This window comes from Microtus oregoni, unplaced genomic scaffold (genome assembly GCF_018167655.1).
Source record: "Microtus oregoni isolate MIOR12 unplaced genomic scaffold, Mior012 000017F_ref0000208, whole genome shotgun sequence".
NCBI classification, from domain to species: domain Eukaryota; kingdom Metazoa; phylum Chordata; class Mammalia; order Rodentia; family Cricetidae; genus Microtus; species Microtus oregoni.
The window spans coordinates 23,741,459-23,763,414 of record NW_024543076.1 but is presented as its reverse complement, the minus strand read 5'-3'; the positions used below and the strand labels follow the sequence as shown (position 1 = coordinate 23,763,414).

Here is a 21,956-nt window from a genome sequence, read left to right as displayed (position 1 = left end):
TGGTCATTTGTACTGATGTGTAGACAGCTTTTTAAAGGCTTTCCTGTAAAATTTCCTATTTTTAATCAAAAATTAAATCAATAGATATTTACTCAATGATGCCTTGTAACTTTCTCCATTCCAGTCTATGAGGTATAAATATAAGTATAATCTAGCTCCAACCACCAAGTAAGTTACATATCTAGTTAGTCTCACAGAAATAGTCAGTGTGTGATATGGAAGTTCAATGAACTAGAGATTTTATTTCTGTACTAGATGTATCTGAAAAAGTTGAAGACTTCTCAATCAAAGCTGCACATAAAAGATGTCTTAAAACATAAATTAGAAACCTAGACAAGAAGGAGTCAGAGACAGAGGGTGGAGTGCCCACTGCATCCAAATATTCTGGGCTCAATGGAGTTAAGGAACAGATTTAAAAAAATTTAGAAGTGATTTGATCAGTACTGCACATGTATGAGTTTTCCTATCACTATTCCCTGAAGAGTTCCATGTAGCATACACACACACACACACACACACACACACACACACACACACATATATATATATATATATATATATATATATATATATATATATATACCACTATATTACATTAGGCATGAAGATACTTAGAGATGGCACAAAGGCTCATTTGAATAAAATAGGTCTTATTAAAGAGGGAAATCATGTAAACTTAACCACCACTTAGGTGGCTGTCCATTCTAAGGAAATATCACACGGGAGACAATCTGTCAAAAACTTCCTGGCAGATTATGCATCTCCTCATGGCAGGGCTAGTAGTGATACAAAAACACAAACCAAAACATCAACATTTTTAAGACCTTCATGTATTTGGTTCACATGGTTATCTACACTGCTTATGCTTACCAGCAGGCTTTGATATTCTAATCCTTTCCAGAATCTGATCTAATAATCTCTGCACCATTAATTTACTTACGTGAATGAGTGAAACATGGACATTTCTTTTTTCTACATGTCAAGATGCTTTCAAATCTTGTGTTTGATTTGTTTCTTCTCTTAGCACCAATTTCTTCCTTTGATCTTGCCATGGGAACTTGTCACATGGGGTTTTTTGCTTTCCCCAAATTTACTATTTTTGAGCTGCTTTTCAAATTCTCTGTTTTTCTCCCTAAGGAATAACGTTGTTTTAAGCCTCCTGAACATCTGCAGCATCAGACAGGCTACTCACAAAACTTGGTTATTTCCCTCTTTCTCTCTGTTCCCTTATTATAGAACACACAGCAACAAAACACAAGACATCCCTTTTCACCATATCTGTCAATTTCCATATTTTCTTGGTTCTGTGAGAAGATACTGCTAGGGATTTTTAGCACTTTTTTTGTCGGGGGGGGGGATATTTGCCTCCATTAGGGCCTTTATATATGTATACATTGCAGGATATATATGTATCTCCTCAGCCATGATCCTAGGATGTCATCTTTTTTTCTCAATCTCTGGGCTGTGTCCACAAGCACAATTGCTTGCTGATGTGATTTCAGTGGGAGTCACAACAATAGCCTTCATTTCTTGCTAGTTTCTCTTTTCCTATTTTTTCTCTATGTTACATTTTAGGTTCTGAAATACATGCCTCCCTGAAGCTCCCTTCATATAATAAAGCAAGCACTCTCATCTAGAAATCCTATATCTGTCAATCAAGGAGACATAATATAAGCAAGTATAAAGAAGAGAGTCATACAAGAGTGATCCATAAGAATCCCTCTTGTGAGGGAATTGTTTCTTGGGATTTGTATAGCCAAAGAGCATGCACCAGGAGCTTTTGAGAATCCTGAATCAATAAACAAGTAACCTCTGTGAGTTGGTCCCAGAGGATGAGTCCACAACTGCCCATTCACCCTATTCACCAGGTTACCATTTCTCACTCCCTGTGGGGGAAAAATATGTTTCTGTCCTTAGGAAAAGATGCTATAAGACAGAAGCTTGTGTGTGCTTTCACAGACCTGCACAAATATGTGGATATAGGTAAACATGTCAATGTAAGACTATACTCGTCCGTACTCAGTCATGGTAAGGTCACCACACCCTCACCTGCTTAGCACCACGGCTGCTCCCCTTTCTGACTAACGTTCCTCCTGCTTCCTCTATTTCCCTCTGCAGGAACATTTCCTCTTCTCTGGAGACCCCTAAGGTTCCCCTGAGTGCTCCTGTACCTTCCCTGTGTTTTCTTCATCAAAGCTGCATCTGCATCTGTAGTCAAAACACATCTCTTTCTATCCCGAAGTCACAGCATTCTCCCTTGCCACTCATTCCCCCGTCTAAGTGTAGCAATGCACTTTAAATTTTTTGTAACCCTTTTACATTGTCAAAGTAAAGCAGCATATTATTTGTGTGACAAAAGGCAGGGACAAAAAGACAGAAAATGATAACAAATCCCCCACAGAGGTTGCGTGTGTGAAGATCACAGCGCTGTGAATTACGATAAAAACGAGCACTAATAAGGAGACTGCACATGTGTGCTAGTGATATTCCTGAACAGCGAACAACGCTCGCTTGTGCCTATTGATCCTATGATAATAGTTTAAAAACTAAGCAGACTCAACTTTTCTAAATTCAATTTGCTTATAATGAACAATTTACTATCCTGCCACTTCCCAAGGTACATTCATACATCCATTTCCCAAGGTGCATTCATACATCCATTTCCCAAGGTACATTCATACATCCATTTCCAAAGGTACATTCATATATCCATTTCCCAAGGTACATTCATACATCCATTTCCCAAGGTACATTCATACATTCATTTCCAATGGTACATTCATACATCCACTTCCCAAGGTACATTCATACATCCATTTCCCAAGGTGCATTCATACATCCATTTCCCAAGGTACATTCATACATCCATTTCCCAAGGTACATCCATACATGCACTCCCCCAAGGTACATTCATACATCCCTTCCCACTAGCAATTTTCTCTCAAAACAAATGTACTGGCTGCAAAACTTAATCTTTCTTACTCTATGATGGAACAGACCAACAGATTGCTTCAAATTGTTCCTCACACTACTCTAACATTAAATTCCTTCCTATGAAGTATGAACTGACATGGCAAAAGAATAGAGGTGAATATGATCAAAATTCATTGTAAAAATTATCGAAAGTTAATTAAATGTTAGAGCATTAGAAAGAAGAATGGATACATATTGAGTACTTACTATGTGCAATTTTTCAGATAATTCACACAGTTTGTTCACTTTGTTTTCAATACCACCTCCGGAAGAATGTTGTTTCCAAGAGGGACACTGAGCTCCCGAATTTGTAGCAATTTTCCTGAGTTTACAGGAGCAGAAAGCTAGTTTGCTCCACATATTGGTGTAGTTTTGTTTTAACCCATCACTCTCTCTGCTTTTTATTAATTAGATTAAGTGGGCCATGGATTTAAAGAAGTGTATGAGGGGTATATAGGAGGGTTCAGAGGGAATAAGGGGAAGATAGAAATATAAATGAATACAATCTCAAAATAAACAAAAATGTATGTGTAATCTTTAGGAAGTATTTGCCATCTTGAATCACCTGTGTCCATGATGGGCTCTTACAATACAAGAGGAAGTCCACTGAAAACATGTGTTCTGGAGTCCACAGCAAGCATGTCCTCTGAGGTCAGCAGAAGTCCAGGTATACTATTAATTTCAATGGACTTATTCCTAGCTCTGCATAATAAAATCCTAATAAACTTCCAAGATCTATTGAAGAGGCAGGTGAGCCAGGTTGGATGGGAGTACAGCATGATTACTGGGTAGTTTTCAAATGCTAGAGTCCTTCAAAACACCTATCAGAGCTAGTTATACGCTTGCCTGGCCAAGTGCCAGTGCTCAGCAGCTTTTATTCTTTCTATTTAGTGCATGTAACTTGATGTACATAATCCTTTAGAAGCATTTGAGTAAGCTGGAGCTTTTGTATCCTATGTGATTCTAGATAACTGGATTCCATGAGTTAGGAGTGGATTTTAAGAAACGAAATTAAATAAAAATGCCTCACTGGTGTACGCTTCTTTAAGGAAAATCAAATATTCTAAAAGAAGGTGATGACAATGGCTCAAAATTCCCTACATATCCTAAAATGTACTGGATTAGTTGGTGCCTTTAAATGGGTTAAATACGTGCAGTAGGATCAAAAACCCATTGCCATTGTTCTTGAGTTCTCAGTATTCCTCATTGTCCGCTATGTTCAGCTAGTCCAGATTTATCACATGCTTTTTCAGACCTAGGCCAGCTGGCCTTGGTGAGTTCCCGATAGAACATCCCCATTGTCTCAGTGTGTGGGTGCACCCCTCGTGGTCCTGAGTTCCTTGTGTGGGCTTCCCACAGGTCAGGGAACCCTGATTACTCTTCAAGCAGATGAGGGAGGGGGACTTGATCAGGGGAGGGGGAGGGAAATGGGAAGCGGTTGCGGGGAGGAGGCAGAAATCCTTAATAAATAAATAAATTAAAAAAATAAAATAAAATAAATGGGTTAAATACCTGGCACGTTAGTTGTACTTCTTACAAAGAAACAACACAAACACAATGAGCACAAGGCAGAGCCAAGCAAGGCTGAAGACTCAAAGAGGCCAGAAGAGGGATGACAGCTGTAACCAGGAATTACTGCTTTTCCCATTCATTGTTTAAAGCAAAATAGTTTATCATAAAATGTTCTACTGAGATATATATTATGTGATGATTACTATTGATCATCACCTTGACAGAACCTGGAATCACTTAGGAAACAAGACTCCCAACAAACCTGTGATGACGTAGGAAGATTAGACTTAATTGTGGGTGACACTGTTATATGGATGGGGTTCCTGAACCGAATAAAAGCAGAAGGCATGCCAAACACTGGCATCCATTGCTGTTTTCTAAGCCGTGCTCTCCTCTTTGATCCTTTTGGTTCTTTGTTCCTTTTCCCTCATTTCTCCATACTATAGCGTTCTTTATCTGGGCCTAATGAAAATATGTTCGAACACGAAATGATTGCCATTCAAGCAATGATTCATTATTTCATGCTCATTGCTATAGGATTTCAATAGACATCCTTAACATGTCATGTTCCATATTGAGTCAATATGTATCTTCATATAATACTAGAAAATTTTTCATACATATTGCTTTCTCTATGGTTTCAATGATGTCATATCCTTTCCCTTTTGGTACTGGATATCTTACTTTTTCTAGCTACCAGCTTCTGAGGCATTTATACCTCTCCAGTGAACTCTACTTCCTTAATGAATTCTGCCTAGAGAAAGGATTTATAACCAAATATTATGAAGACTGTCTCGTGAGCAACCTGAAATCAGACACAGGAATCGGTCTGTCTCCTTTATATCAGCTGGTCTGCCTTAAGATTTCTTTGTGCCTATAACTCGTCAATGTCTGTCAGGAGAATTTTGCTTTTATATTTGTTTGTATATCTGCCTGGTGGCTCATATTTTTAATACAGCAATGAAGATATCTCTGCCCTGCTTCCTCCTGAGAAGAATCCTGGAAACACTTTAATTGTTTCCATGAGAAATGGCACAACAGTAGTCAGATGTTAGGTACAAGTAAATGATGAAGACAGTAATTTTAAGAAAGACGAAGAGTTGTCAGATAAAATACATCACCCAGTAAGCCTGTACTTTCAATACATAAGTAGTACATTTTTTTGTAATAATCCATCCCAGATATTGCATGATGTGACATCTTCTGTTACTCTAATAAATCCATGAGATGAGCCAACTGATAAAATAATCTAGAAACTTTATGTTCATAGTTAAACTTAATACTTTGGAACTAGTTAGAATGAAGCATATTATGGTAAAGAGTGCACAACGGAGCAAAGAAAACATTCACTTCCTGGTAGAAAGGAAGGAAAAGAGAAAACAAGAAAAAGATGAGACTCACAATTCTCCTCAAACACACACCCCAATGACCTAAAGACCTCCTGCATCCTAAAGGTTCCACCATCTCCCAAGGTACCATAAAGTACAATTAAACTTTAACATATGGCCTTTGAGGGACACTTGAGCATGTATAATATACTTAAAATAAAATAACTTGTTCATATGTATAGTATGGAGGAGCGGGCTGCATCCTGCCACCCAGCTAGCTTAACCCCCGAAATAACCACACAGAAATTGTATTAATTAAATTACAGCCTGGCCCATTAGCTCTATCCTCTTATTGCCTAACTCTAAAATCTTGATTAACCCATTTCTATTAAATCTGTGTATCACCACGTGACTGTGGCTTACCGGCAAGATTCTAACATATGTCCCTCTCAGGCGGGAGATTCATGGCATCTGTCACACTGTCCTTCTTCCCAGAATTCTGTTCTGTCTACTCTGCCTACCTAAGATGCTGCTCTATCAAAAGACAAAGGCAGTTTTCTTTAATAACCAATGAAAATAATACAAACACAGAAGAACCTCCTACACCACATTTGAAATATGCATTTAGCTGATTATCCTGTATTTTTATTTGCTGAACTGTGCCTAACAGGAAGAGACCGATAACAGGGTATGGCTAGCTCAAGAGGAATGCAAAGATTGAGTTCCTTCTTATGGAGGAATATGAATGTGTAAAGATTACAAATCATGTATATGCAGGTTGTTAGCAAGAGAAATAGTCAGAGGGACATCTGAAGCTCAAAATCTCCAAGGATTCGAAGCAGCAATTGCAGAAGAACCAACTTTGTGTTGTTGGGGAAGAGGAATAGGAAAGACTCTTTGAAAGTCACTCATTTCAACCCCTTTAAAGGTAACGTAGCAGTAAGAATCAATTTTATGGTTTAGGTCTTCCACAGAGAAGCCCTTTTCAGATTTTATAGGGCTTTTTGCTTCAATAAGATCCCATTTTCCTTTTTATGTTTTTCTTTGGGTTTTTATAGCTCTCCTTTGTTCAGGATAAAAATGATGATGGCTCTAACTTAGGAATGTGCAAGGAATCAGGTTTTCTATTACTGACAAATAAATGAAAACATAGATGGTGTAGAAACTGACAAAGGCCAAACAACAGAGTCTTAGTCATATTGCTCTGAAGCAACTTGCTATATTTCAGTACAGATTACAAGTCATCCTCCCGAGCCCTGCTGAAGCTCAGGCCTGCCAAGAGCTAGTTAGCTGCGCTGACATCGGGAGGATGAGCAACAGAAGGCTCAGTTTTGAAATGATTATGAGGTATTTAATTTGAATAAAGGGAGCATCGGAGAGCAGCAGTGAGCAGGAGTAGCAGCCAGCCAGAGAGTGCACTTGTGCATGCTCATTTGGTGTCAGACCCTCCATGGCAAACGTATACTGGCATAAATGTGTCAGAGTCGAGGACAGCTTCCTGAAGCAATAGCAGAAGCAGGTGGCTACTACAGTTGTGTGGAGACCGCTTTCCGTGCAGTGATTGTATTGTGCTTTGGTCCTTAAATGTGTTTCTGCACATGTGATCAGTGTTCAGGGCATGATGGGGAATGCTTGGTGCTCAAGGTTATGAATGATTGAATACCGAGCTAACAGACTTTCACTGATATGCCAAACACTTCCTTATGCTACTTCATTGAACGCTCTTACAACTGTCACTACGATAATGCTACTCTCATTTTTGACATCAAGAAGACTGAGTATCTTGCCCATTACTCCCACTCAGCTGTGTTGATTCCTCTCTGACTTCCCAAAGTCTGAGAACACAACAGTGCCTGCATCTTCAGCTCTGGCTTTCTGTGTGGCTTATCCTCACCTCCATTCTCATATGAAATTTCAAAAGCCCGTACTTTCATTCTCACCCGAGGGTTGAATTCTTTATCCGCCTGAGTTGGTAAAACACCTGGATGCAGACCGGGTTGGCCTGTCCTGTTTCACATGGGTCACCTACCTGAACGAATATTCTTCACCACTGACCTCAGTGAGTCGGGTAGAAAGCACTGTTTACGTGGGAATCTGCTGCTATATGGAGAATTGCTTTTTCTTCTTTTCAAAGCCGATTTTTTTAATTAATTTATTTATTAAGGATTTCTGCCTCCTCCCCGCCACCGCCTCCCATTTCCCTCCCCCTCCCTCATCAGCTCAAAGAGCAATCAGGGTTCCCTGCCCTGTGGGAAGTCCATGGACCAACCACCTCCATCCAGGTCTAGTAAGGTGAGCATCCAAACTGCCTAGGCTCCCCCAAAGCCAGTACGTGCAGTAGGATCAAAAACCCACTGCCCTGGCACCACCACGCAGGTACAGGGGCCGTGCTGTAGAGGCAGCTCGAGTGTAGAACCAGTTCTCATCATAGGGGGCAAGCTCTTTATGTTTGGCCAGCTCGACTGTGTCCACCCATTCGGGGACTTTCAGCTTCCCGGACTTTTTGAGGAAGGCTGCCAGAGCTCTGACGAACTCCTGCTGGTTAACGTCTTTTACAGTAACCCCAGGCATCCTGCGGCCTCCGCGCTGCTAGCCAGGGGTGCGTGGTGGTGCCGGGGTTGGCTCCATGACCAAGATCTATGGAGGACGGCAGAGAAACGGTGTCAGGCCCAGCCACTTCAGCAGAGGCTCCAAGAGTGTGGCCCACCGCGTTCTCCAAGCCCTGGAGGGACTGAAAATGGTGGAAAAGGACCAGGACGGGGGCTGCAAGCTAACACCTCAGGGACAGAGAGATCTGGACAGGATTGCCGGACAGGTGGCAGCTGCCAACAAGAAGCATTAGGACAAAGGATGCTGGGTTAATAAATTGCCTCATTCATAAAAACAAAAACAAAAACAAACAAAAAAAAAAACAAAAAAAAAAAAACCATTGCCATTGTTCTTGAGTTCTCAGTAGTCCTCATTGTCCGCTATTCAGCAAGTCCGGTTTTATCCCATGCTTTTTCAGACCCAGGCCAGCTGGCCTTGGTGAGTTCCCAATGGAACATCCCCATTGTCTCAGTGTGTGGGTGCACCCCTCGCGGTCCTGAGTTCCTTGCTCGTGCTCCCTCTCCTTCTGCTCCTGATTTGGACCTTGAGATTTCTGTCCAGTGCTCCAATGTGGGTCTCTGTCTCTGTCTTCTTTCATCGCCTGATGAAGGTTAATATTCTAGTCATAAATAAAGGACATTGAGCTTATAATTCGCGATCCTAGAGGAGCTAAATAAGAAGGTGAATCCAAAGACAAACATATAGGCATCCTTCTGAATATTAACCGTCAAAGCTGATTTTTAAAAACCAAACAGAACTTCTTCTACAAGAGATGTATACATCTTTAAGGTTTTTTTTTTTTAAAGCATATGTTTATGCTTCTCTTGTAGAAGAAGTTCTATTTGGGTACATCGAGTATTTTTTGTAGAACATACAAGAATTTCCCTTTAAAAACAGCACCCGGGCATCTCTTGGGTATATTCCCAGGAGTGGTATTGCTGGGTCCAGGGGTAGGTTGATCCCGAATTTCCTGAGAAACTGAAACACCGATTTCCAAAGTGGTTGCACAAGATTGCATTCCCACCAGCAATGGATGAGGGTACCCCTTCCTCCACAGCCTCTCCAGCCAAGGCTATCATTGGAGTTTTTTTATTTTAGCCATTCTGGCAGGTGTAAGTTGTTTTGATTTGCATTTCTCTGATCACTAAGGAGGTTGAGCATGACCTTAAGTGTCTCTTGGCCATTTGAACTTCCTCTGCTGAGAATTCTCTGTTCAGTTCAGTGCCCCATTTTTTAATTGGGTTAATTAGCATTTTAAAGTCTAGTTTCCTGAGTTCTCTATATATTTTGGAGATCAGACCTTTGTCTGTTGCGGGGTTGGTGAAGATCTTCTCCCAGTCAGTAGGTTGCCTTTTTGTCTTGGTGACAGTGTCCTTTGCTTTACAGAAGCTTCTCAGTTTTAGTAGGTCCCATTTATTCAATGTTGCCCTTAATGTCTGTGCTGTTGGGGTTACACATAGGAAGCGATCTCCTGTGCCCATCTGCTGTAGGGTACTTCCCACTTTCTCTTCTATCAGGTTCAATGTGTTCTGACTGATAGTAAGGTCTTTAATCCATTTGGACTTGAGTTTTGTACATGGTGATAGATATGGGTCTATTTTCATTCTTCTACAGGTTGAATCCAGTTATGCCAGCACCATTTGTTGAGGATGCTTTCTTTCTTCCATTGTATACTTTTGGCTCCTTTATCAAAAATGAGGTGTTCATAGGTTTGTGGGTTAAAATCCGGGTCTTCTATACGATTCCATTGGTCAACTTCTCTGTTTTTATGCCAGTACCACACTGTTTTCCTCACTGTAGCTTTGTAATAGAGTTTGAAGTCAGGGATGGTAATGCCTCCAGAAGATCCTTTATTGTATAGGATTGTTTTGGCTATCCTGCGTTTTTGTTTTTCCATATAAAGTTGATTATTGTCCTCTCAAGATCTGTGAAGAATTTTGATGGGACCTTGATGGGGATTGCATTGAATCTATAAATTGCCTTTGGTAGAATTGCCATTTTTACTATGTTGATCCTCCCAATCCAAGAGCAAGGGAGGTCCTTCCATTTTCTGGTATACTCCTCAGTTTCTTTCTTCAATGCCTTAAAGTTCTTGTCAAATAGATCTTTCACTTCCTTGGTTAGAGTTACCTTAAGATATTTTATGCTGTTTGTGGCTATCGTGAAAGGTGATGCTTCTCTGATTTCCCTCTCTGCTTCCTTATCCTTAGTGTATAGGAAGGCAACTGATTTTTTGGAGTTGATCTTGTATCCTGCCACATTACTAAAGCTGTTTATCAGCTGTAAAAGTTCTTTGGTGGAGTTTTGGGGGTCGCTTATGTACACTATCATATCATCTGCAAATAACGAAAGTTTAACTTCTTCCTTTCCAATTCGAATCCCCTTGATCCCCTTATGTTGTCTTATTGCTATTGCTAGAACTTCAAGCACTATATTGAAGAGGTATGGCGAGAGTGGACAGCCTTGTCGTGTTCCTGAGTTTAGTGGGATGGCTTTAAGTTTCTCTCCATTTAATTTGATGTTAGCTGTCGGCTTGCTGTATATAGCTTTTATTATATTTAGGTATGACCCTTGTATCCCTAATCTCTCCAATACTTTTATCATAAAGGGATGTTGAATTTTGTCAAATGCCTTTTCAGCATCTAATTGAAATGATCATATGGTTTTTTTTCTTTCAGTTTATTTATATGATGGATTACATTGATAGATTTTCGTATGTTGAACCACCCCTGCATCCCTGGGATGAAGCCTACTTGATCATAATGGATCACATTTTTCTAATGTGTTCTTGGATACGGTTTGCAAGTATTTTGTTGAGGATTTTTGCATCGATGTTCATGAGTGAGATTGGCCTGTAATACTCTTTCTTGGTTGAGTCTTTGTGTGGTTTTGGTATCAGTGTGACAGTAGCTTCATAAAAGGAATTTGGCAATGCCTCTTCTGTTTCTATATTGTGAAATACATTGAGGAGTATAGGTATTAGGTCTTCTTGGAAGTTCTGGTAGAATTCTGCATTGAAACCATCTGGTCCTGGGCTTTTTTTGGTAGGGAGGTTTTTGATAACCTCTTCTAATTCTTCGCGACTAACAGGTCTATTTAGATTGTTCACCTGGTCCTGGTTTAACTTTGGCATATGGTATTTATCTAAAAAAGTGTCCATTTCCTTTACATTTTCCAGTTTTGTGGCATATAGGCTTTTGTAGTAAGATCTAATGATTCTCTGAATTTCCTCTGTGTCTGTGGTTATGTCCCCCTTTTCATTTCTGATCTTATTAATTTGCAAATTCTCTCTCTGCCGTTTGATTAGTTTGGATAGGGGTTTGCCAATCTTGTAAACACTATCCTGAGTGAGGTAACCTAGACCCAAAAAGATGAATATGGGATGTACTCACTCATATTTGGTTTCTAGCCATAAACAAGGGTCACAGAGTCTACAATTGGTGATCCCAAAGAAGCTAAGTAAGAAGGTGAACCCAAGGAAAAACATATAGTTGTCCTCTTGGCTATGGGAAGTAGACAAAATGGCCGGGGAGAAAATTGAGATCATGGGGGTGGGGTGGGATGGGGGTAAGGGGAGATGGGGAGAGAAAAGGGAGAAGGGGAGGATGGGGGGAACTTGGGGAAAAAGGAGGATTGGGATAAAGGAAGGTTGGATAGGGGAGCACGGAAGCACAATTCTTAGTGAAGGGAGCCACCTTAGAGTTGGCAAGAGACTTGAACCTAGAGTGGCTCCCAGATGCCCAAGCCAAGGTCCCCAGTTAGTTCCTTGGGCAGCTGAGGATAGGGAACCTGAAATGACCCTATCCTATAGCAATTCTGACGAATATCTTGCATATCATCATAGAACCTTCATCTGGTGATGGGTGGAGATAGAGACAGAGACCCACACTGGAGCACTGGACTGAGCTCCCAAGGTCCCAATGAGGAGCAGAAGGAGGGAGAACATGAGCAAAGAAGTCGGCACCACGAGGGGAGCACCCACCCACTGAGACAGTGGAGCTGATCTATTGGGAGCTCACCAAGGCCAGCTGGACTGTGACTGAAAAAGCATGGGATAAAACTGGACTCTCTGAGCATGGCGAACAATGAGGGCTGATGAGAAGCCAAGGACAATGGCACGGGGTTTTGAACCTACGTAATGTGCTGGCTTTGTGGGAGCCTAGCCAGTTTGGATGTTCACCTTCCTAGAAATGGACGGAGAGGGGAGGACCTAGGACTTACCACAGGGCAGGGAACCCTGACTGCTCTTTGGACTGGAGAGGGAGAGGGAGAGGAATGGGGGGAGGGGGAGAAGGGTGGGAGGAGGGGGAGGGAAACGGGAGGCTGGGAGGAGGTGGAAACATGTTTTTTTTTTCTTCTCCTTTTCTCAATAAAAAAATGGAAAAAAAATAAAAAATAAAAACAGCACCCGATAACTTCCAATATAGCTTATGAGACATTTCAAGTGTGATGTGATATATCGAGGAGAAGGGAAGTCTTTTTAATTATCACCAAGGTGGCACAGATGTTAATACATTGCCATTTGGTACAGATGATTTGTTAGAAGAAATAGAATGTAATATATGTTGCTAGGTTGCAATTCTATCTCTTACCCAGCCTTTTCTCACCATACACTCTGTTGTAGGTGGTGTGAACTATTCCTATGCTTGTTGTGAAGCGTCTGTGTTCCACCATTGACAATGCTGTCAAGTTTTAGAGGTTAGTATAGCTAAAATCCCATCACACACCTTTTATAGTATGCTTTTCACCAAATATTCTAGATGGCTATGTGGAAGAAGGATGAGCACAGGATATAGGTATGAGTGTTCACTGAGTGACTGAGCTTTCCAGTAAACAAAGGCATTGATAACAACCCAATTGTGCCATGTTCTCACCATTTGATTTATTCATTTAATGTAATCCCATCAATACTATCTAGCCGTAAAAATAAATCAACAAGAGCCGCTCATAGCTATGGAATTTAAACCATTTTAAAGGTACATAGGCCAAAGAAAACAATGAATATAAAGTGGATTTCGTATGAGTGTGACAGTAGCTTTTCTGTTTGATTTAAAGAAAGATTAATCAAACTATTGAATGATTCAGTCCATAAATTTCTTAGTGTTCTTATTCAGGGAGTAAAGCAATATTGTGGGATAATGTATATTTTATCTCACCTCTTCTCTACCTTCAGTTTATATGTTGAATTCAACAATGCTTTAATGAGAAGATGCAGAGTTTAATTAGATAATAAATTACACCAACTCATCTGCAAACTATCAGTGAACTTGCTAAAATGCTCCGGAGAAAGGACAGTATACCCACCTTCAATTTCTGTAGCATGGTTTCCATCTTCCAGTCTTGGGTATGTTATTAGATCTGGAGTGCCTCTCTGAATCTTGCTTTTTCTTATTCTTTTGTTGCATCAAGTTAATTCTAAAAAGACTGGATAGCTCATCTGTATGCAAACTTGAGTTTCCAAATTGGCAGCTCTACCTACCATAACACTTGAACTGTCATCTATAGATGACAGTAAATTACTTTCTATATTACCTTCAAGCTATTAAAGCTACAGTGCACTGGAATAATACATGGGCCCATATTGCTACCGTCAGTAGGTACTCAATCAATAAAACAAGATTGGTCAGTATTTCAGAAAAGTACAAGTCTCATAAGGTAATGGTAGCATGAAATATGTTAATAAATTAACTCAGTAAAGCCTTTACTAGTGAAAAAGACATTGCTATGAATTGGAGTTGTTAGCATCCCAAGACCTGGGTTCCTCAACGATTATATTCTAAAGAAATTGTTGCTGTTGAACCTAGAGAGGAAGTTATATACAAGTCAGATAAAAAAGGCTGAGCGACTGATAGCTGGGAAACCTGCAAAGGATCGAACTAGGCCCTCTGAAGAGGGGGACAGTTCTGAGGCTTGGGTAGTCCGTGGGACTGCTGACAGTGGGACTAGGGTTTATCTCCAGTGCATGAACTGACTTCTTGGGGTCCATTCCCTATGAGAGGATACTTTCCTCGGCCACAGTACACTGGTGGGGGAAGGGAGGGGACTTGATCATGGTAACTGCCAAAAAAAAAAAAAAATGCTGAGCTACTTAATTGTGTTGATGAGCAAAACAACCTTTTTCTTATCTTCCAGAATTGGTGAGAATACCCCTCATTTGCTTTTGTGGTATATTGCAGACTCTTGGTGGAGCTTGTCAAAACTCTCATTATGCAATTTTTGTAAATATTTTATCAAAGTTTATTTGATCTGCTAGTCTTTAAATTATAGACAGACTAAACCTGTTTCATCACATTTTTTTTTCAGGGCAAAGAAAATCCTTCTACACAATTTTAAATTGTGTCCCTTTTGAGTAGCTTGGTGAAATTTTGTAAGCTCCACTCTGTCCCAATTATGACGTGATTAAACTTTGTCCAGTGTGTTCATGCTGTATGCTGCCCCCACCCACTGATCACTGGGAAGCCATTTAGTTAACAGATCCACTATCGTGATAGCACACTGCTTCCTTTACATAACGCTTTTTTGTTACTTAACAACAGCCATAAAGTACAAATTAGTGATAACAATGCTTTGGATAGAAAAATAAGAAGCCACAAAGTGCTCTTTTGAGTTCTAAACAGAAGGAGTGATTAATATCGTATGTTGAGTTGGCAATAGCTACAGTTAGAAAAACAAACATGGTAAGAACTGTGGTCCCTGTAGTTTTAGACATATACCTTAAATTAATCTCCTTGAATATAAGAAAGACAATTATAATAGAAAAATAGGAAAGTAGAAACATTATTTTTGTGTCTCTGTCTCACCTATGGCCAGTCTGACAGAAGAAAGCAAGCTAGTCTGTTGAGTGCAAAGTGGATAACACAGGTTCAAGTGGGACCACTAGGGTCATACTCAAGTCTATTGCTTACCTAGTAGGAGACCAGGGAATTTATTCAAATTTCCTAAGCTTTTGTTATTCCAAAACCAAAATAAAAATCAGCTGTGAACTATTTTAACAAATGAGGTATTGTATGAAAAATTTTTGTTCAGTACCTGTCTTCTACTATTACTATTATTATTCAAGATTAAAACAGATGCTGGTGGAATTTGCTGAGTTGACAAAAATCATAGGCACAACACTAAGCTCCAGCTATTAGTTTGGGTTAGGAAGGGTTTTCATTTCAGATATGGGAAGTCTCGGAAGGGATCATTAGCTTAACTTAGAAAATAACCTGGCTCATGATCCATGCTCAATAAGGTGAAGTGTCTAGAGAGGTTGTTGATATTTGAGGTATTCAGGACATGAGCTGGAAAACTAATAGACTACTGTTATAGATGAGAATAACTTTCACTCTTAGGAATAACAGAGAAATCTAATAAATCTTTACTAGGTGCTGACACAAGGACCATTTTATTTAGAATGAGTTGATGCAATTTTAAAAAGCTAGCAATGAGGGAAGAAATAAGCTGTAGACTGAAAAGTCCATTCTGTTGGTACCTATTACTTTCTGAGAGTTTATGCAGAAACATAAGAGTGACAATCAAAATAAAACTCTGAAAGCCATTGGAAATGGGGCTTGGCAGACACACAGGTATGATATGTCTACTGAAATTAAATAACCTCAAAGCAGAAACTTCATACATTACAGAGCTTGGAGTGAGGAACTGTGTGCAATCAGTGAAGATTTAATCTCTGCAATCAGGTACAAGAAATGTCACAGCATACCTGTTGCCATTGTTGAATCATATTCTTAGCAGACTTGAGGGCAAAACCTTTCTTTTCCCCTTGAAAGTTCATATGCAACCTCAAGATGGTTCTCAATACAGAGCACCCTCTTCTAAAAAGCCATTGTCTCCAGAGATGTGCTCATCATCCCTTACATGGACTAAATCCCTTGGTATTTAGGTAAGAAAAACAGATTCTTACTGAGACAAAGACACTTTCAACTTCAAATCCTAAAGTCAGTTGTTACATGTCCTCTATCAACTTCACTTAGGCAAAGTATAAGACTGTAAGTATATACAGAAGTCAAGGAAATGACCTATCTTAAAGTTATATAGATACCCCTTCAATGAAGGAAACATTTATTGAACATATCAGTGATTCTTTTTTAGTATAAATAAAGTTGTCTGCAGAAGAGGACATGTCAGAAGATTTTTGAGTGAGATCTAAAGTTACCAAATTATCTTAATTTCAAGTGCTATAAGTTCAAAACTATAAAAAAAACTTCAAAGCCTTTTCAGCTTCTATAAAGACTAAAAATAAATTTGCAATCAAGACAATCATATTTTGAATCAAGAACTTTTTGCATCTATAGTACACTGGTCAAAGAGAAACACTAAATCATTTCACAATTATCTAAATTGGTTGTAGGAGATGAGGCTGGCTTTGGCTTTCTTTTATCATAAGGGTGGTTTCATTGATTAAAAGGCATTTGGTGTGAATTTCTCGAACTTCTTTCCTAAGAGTATACTACCTTTTTATTGTAACCAAGATTCCCAGAAATACATAGAAATAATATGAACGAAACTGAATGTGGAAACTGATTTGGGTCAAGTGTAGGATGTGAGAGTAAGGGCGGCTTTCCAAATAGAAGTTAGTAAGAACAATGGGACCAGAATGCTAGGTGACATTTAGGAGGAACATAGCTTTCCTGCGGCTGTTGCTCTTTAGAATAGGAGAGCAAAGGGAGGGTGGGATGGAAGAAGGAATCAAGTCATTTGTAGTCTCAAAGCCCTTGTTGGGAGTTACCTTTGAGTTAAAGCTCATTGGGAAGTCATCTGTGAAATTTAGACAGATATATGAATGATGCACTTAACCTTTGAAAATGAGGGTATTTACTATTTTGGAGTTAGTGTTAGTCGAATCAAGAGCCAGACTCAAGACTTATATGGAATGCTTCATTGCTTACTCTCTGGCATTGTTGACTTCATAACAAAAACTAAGTGCTACTGAATGACAGAGATATTGACTGTGCTGCTGAAGGAAGGAGTTCTGAATTCTGAATCCCCTGTTCATAGAACTCAAGAGACACACTGAAACATGTCTAGATACATCAAAAGTCTGCATAGAGAAGAGGTCTTAAAATTGCAATTGGTATTTATAGCCAGGGCTGTAATTAGCCCCCAAACATATTCTCTTTTCAAAAGTTTGTTTATTCTTTGGTTCTGTGAAAATTCCTACCTTATTTAACTATTTTTCTTCTGATACTCATGCATATATGTAACCAGGGTAATTAAGTCAAATTATATTAATTTAAAGAGGCAAATTACCAGTAATTATATATTTCCAATATATAATTATATGTAAATCTGATAATGGTTTATTATTTACAATGTATACAACAACAGTAATCCAAAAACGTTGGCATCGATTTAGGGCTTTAGATGCTATTAAACAACCCATTCAGTTCATTTGAAAAACTGTCCATTCAAACAGACTGTCATGAGGATAACAGCATAGGAAACAAGGTCTTGTGATGCTAAAGTACATTAAAGTAGTGATTTTTTACAACATAATAAGGATAGTAAATTCAGAAAAAAAATCAAATTTTTATTTTCTCTATGGTTTCACTGTGTATTGGTCATGTCTCCATTACATTAACAAATACTTAATACATAAGGAAAAAGGGTTCCTTTTGACTTACTGTTCCGGGGTTTTGGTCCACTCTTACAGTACCTCACTGTAAACCAAGTGTTTTGCACACAGATCTTTGAATGATATTTTAGACACAAACTATGGGACATAGATAATTTATAGCTTATATTTATATCAAGGTGCAATAACTAAATAATATATTTATGTATTTGAAATGTCATTGTTATTAAAATACTTGTCAGAGTCTGGTGTAACTGGAAGGTTCACTGGGCAATGGACAAAAATTTTGCTTTCTAAAAGTATCAATGTATGAAAATCTTCTTGCTCTATCATAGAAGACAATTTTTCAATGCAGGTCTACCTTCAGCTCCTAATCTGCTAGCTCTAGCTCTAAACTATACCCCATCTCTATTGATTTTTAAATATTAGAATAATTTGAATATTATAGATATGTTCACTTGTATTGGATCTAGTGCTTAGGATAAAGAATATCTTTATACTTCTAAGATACTAAAATATAGCTTAAAAGTAATAAAAATTTCACACTCATTTTTTAAAATTGACTTCTTGTATCTAATACAATTAATGTCTTCTTTTCTAACATGCTTCTATATGAATCCAAGGATAAACTTGACTGGATTTGTGATTGAAAATTCTCTTATCAAAAATAATTACAGGGATGAATGGTTTCCTCAGAGGGTAAAGGCAGTTGCCACACAAACTTAAATATCTAAGTTCAATTCTAAAACTCACAAAAAAATGAAAGGACAGAAAAAAACTCCACAACATTGTATGCAAACCTTCACATATGCACTGTGGCATATGTGCCCATTCATGCACCATGCATACACATACATAAGCAATAATAATAATGGTCATAATCAATGAATTTTTTTCAAACAGCAATTACATTACCCTATGATCTTCAGAGACTTCTGCATGTACCAAATTTCCAAGTATTAATTTGATAACACTCTAAACATTGCACCAACTTCCATTTGCTGTTTAATAAACTTAACTTGGTCACATAAATACATTTGATGAAGTGTTGCATGGACAGGACCAACAGTCCTCATATACTATAACCTAAATTGTCTTTATTTTAACATCTTTTATTATCATATAGTATTCAAAATAAGAAACCACTAACTCGTTCTTCAAAATTAAACTTCACATTTTTATATAATTAGTTTTTCTCATAACCTTCTATTTCTATTCTGGTATATATGCAATTTTTAATTAGAAATGTACATAAAATTATATATGTCAATGGAATTCGCATATAAGTTCTTAGGGACAAAGCAAAGGCTTCAGAGACAGAGATCCAGTAAAGCAGTAGGAGTTGGGTTAATTTCTAAAGCTGTGACATGGTTTTATATACCACACACCAAAATCCAAAGTGACAAGTTTTTATACCAAGTTAGCATTTAACAGTCCTTTGGGTTTCTGTGTCAGGAATCAGAAAACCACATGATGTAATATAATGTAGAGAATGATGGAAAATTTGCATATCTCAAATTATTAACACAAGCTAAGTTCCTGTGCATTTCATAATGGTTGAACTCTTGACTTTCAACACATTAGTAATTACCTGTATTTATTGTTACAAAGCACTGTACTGTGCCTAAAATCCCTAGTTTACTAGTCTCTTCAACTAAGTCATAATAGATTTGGCTCATCCACTTTATATTTTTGTTGTTTCTATCAATACAGAAACAGTAGTAACTTAGTGGAATTAGAAAAATGAATTAAAATGTTGGCCATAGGCCTACGGTGATGGCTGAGTGGTTTAGAGCATATACTGTTCTTCCAAAGGGCTAGAGTTTTTTTTCAAGTACCTACATCAGTTAGCTCACACCTGTGAGCTGTAAGTTCACCTCCAGAGAATCTGATTGATGCTCTCTTATGGGTTCTGCATATTTGTGTGTGCCTGTATGTGTGTGTATGTTTGTGTATGTGTTTGTGTTCACATGTGCAAATAAATAAAAAATTAAATTAAAATATTAAATAAGCCTCACTTTAAGGTGCTCAGAATCTAAATGGAGAGACAGAAAAATAATGCAAGTCTTACAACTAGGTTAATATGAGAATTGGCATAAGGCTTGAGATATTGAGAAAACATAGCTAGGAGGAAGAAGTAAGATTTAGGGGTACTCAGTACCATGGGAGCAAAACACTCATTCTAGGAAGCAAAGATGGTATGTATCAGGTTTGGCAGAGCCAGCAGATGGAGGCATGTGGCCTGTAAAGAAGCCAATTGCTCTTCAGTGCCAGATACTTGGTTTCCAACTGGTTCACTTAATCATCTATTCCTCTGAAACTACAGATTAGACACATATATTTTCAATTTAAAAGCCTCTTGATTGTTGAGTATTTCTTTCAGTGTTGTGAGAATAAAAAATATAACCCCTGGACCAGGCTGCCCTATGATCCCAGTTTGTAACTTCTGATCATTTAAAGATAATAAATGTACCCAACGAGAGGAAGCAGAACAGTATTTAAAAAAATGTTTAATATAATGTGACAGAGGATTAATATTCCAACAGTAGGATCAGTGAACCACAGGAATTTTGCCTAAAGTGCTGACATTCTAAGATATGAAATTGTAAATGAATGTAAAACTCTCAGTATCAGTCACCAAATTATTAGCACAAAGAGAAAGCCAGTAATCACATGCTATGCATTGCTAATGCCAGTGAAAAGCATCTGTATTTTAAGTTGTATGCCTTAACCCCTGTACTGATTGACTTTGCACAGTAACTGCTAATCAAGTTTCTATCTCCATTCTTTCTAAATAGTTCTTTGTCATACTTTATGTTGATAGTATTGTTTCTAACATAGACTAGGATTTCCATGGGTTCTTATCACCCAACAACCATCATTCCTGCACCTCTACTTCCTTCTTTTACAACGGACTGTGTATCTATACAAGATCATCTCTCAAGCTTCTCTAGCCAGCCAGCTGGCAAGCTTTCTGCAGGTAAGATGCTTCAGCATCTCCACCCTATCCATCAAACCCTGCAAGTTACTAGTCTCACTCTGGCTCCAAAATCCCTTCTATGACCCGCAATTTCATAAGAACTCTAAAGCACAGGCTGTAACACAGAAATGATCAAGAAAAGAACTCTGAAGGACAGGCTGTGGCTGAACAGACTGAAGAGAGTGAGCCAAAATAGAAGACCAAGAGAATGGAGCAAGTGAGCATGCCAAGAGAGATCTCAGCAGCTCCAGAGAAACAGGCAGAGACAGTACACACCAGACCAATAACAGTTTCTAAAGACACAGTCAGCAACTGCAAGTATTGAACCAAGAGGCAAAGACATAGGTGATACCTTCTGTTGTATAAAAACAAACAAACAAACAAACAAAAACACCCTCAACCTCAAAGAGAGACATTACCCAGAGTAAAGGATTGGGAAAAGATTTTCCAATCGAATGTACCTAATAACCAAGCTGGTGTAGCTATCCTAATATCTAATGAAATAGACTTTAAACTGAAATCAATAAGAAGAGATGGAGAAGGACACTTTATACTCATCACAGGAATAATCCATTAAGATTAAGCCTCAATCCTGAACATCGATGTACCAAATACAAGAACACCCCATATGTAAAAGAAACATTACTAAAGCTTAAATAACACATCAAATACCACACACCAATAGTAGGAAATTTCACCACACAACTCTCCAAAATGGACATGTCAACCAGACAGAAACTTAACAGAGAAATAAGAGAACTAACAGGTGTCATGACTCAAATGGACTTAACAGACATCTACAGAACATTTCACCCAAACACAAAAGAATATACCTTCTTCTCAGCACCCCATGGAACCTTCTCTAAAACTGACACATATTTGGTAACAAAGCAAACCTCTACATATACAAAAAGTTTGGAATAACACCCTGTATCTTATAACTGACCATGTTTTAAAGTTAAAATTTAACAACAACAACACTAATTGCAGAAAGCCTACA

At 38.5% G+C, this 21,956-nt stretch overlaps 2 protein-coding genes across 2 annotated transcripts in view; one reads left to right on the top strand and one right to left on the bottom strand.

Annotated features, from left to right (window-relative positions):
• Positions 1–21,956, bottom strand: part of Nkain3 (sodium/potassium transporting ATPase interacting 3) — a 657,293-nt gene that overhangs the window by 442,050 nt on the left and 193,287 nt on the right. The window lies entirely within an intron of this gene.
• Positions 8,410–8,697, top strand: LOC121458224 (40S ribosomal protein S19-like; the record flags this gene model as incomplete). The annotated part of the gene is made up of 1 exon (XM_041667332.1): positions 8,410–8,697. A coding segment is annotated over one exon (246 nt), but the record flags the coding sequence as incomplete, so codon positions are not given.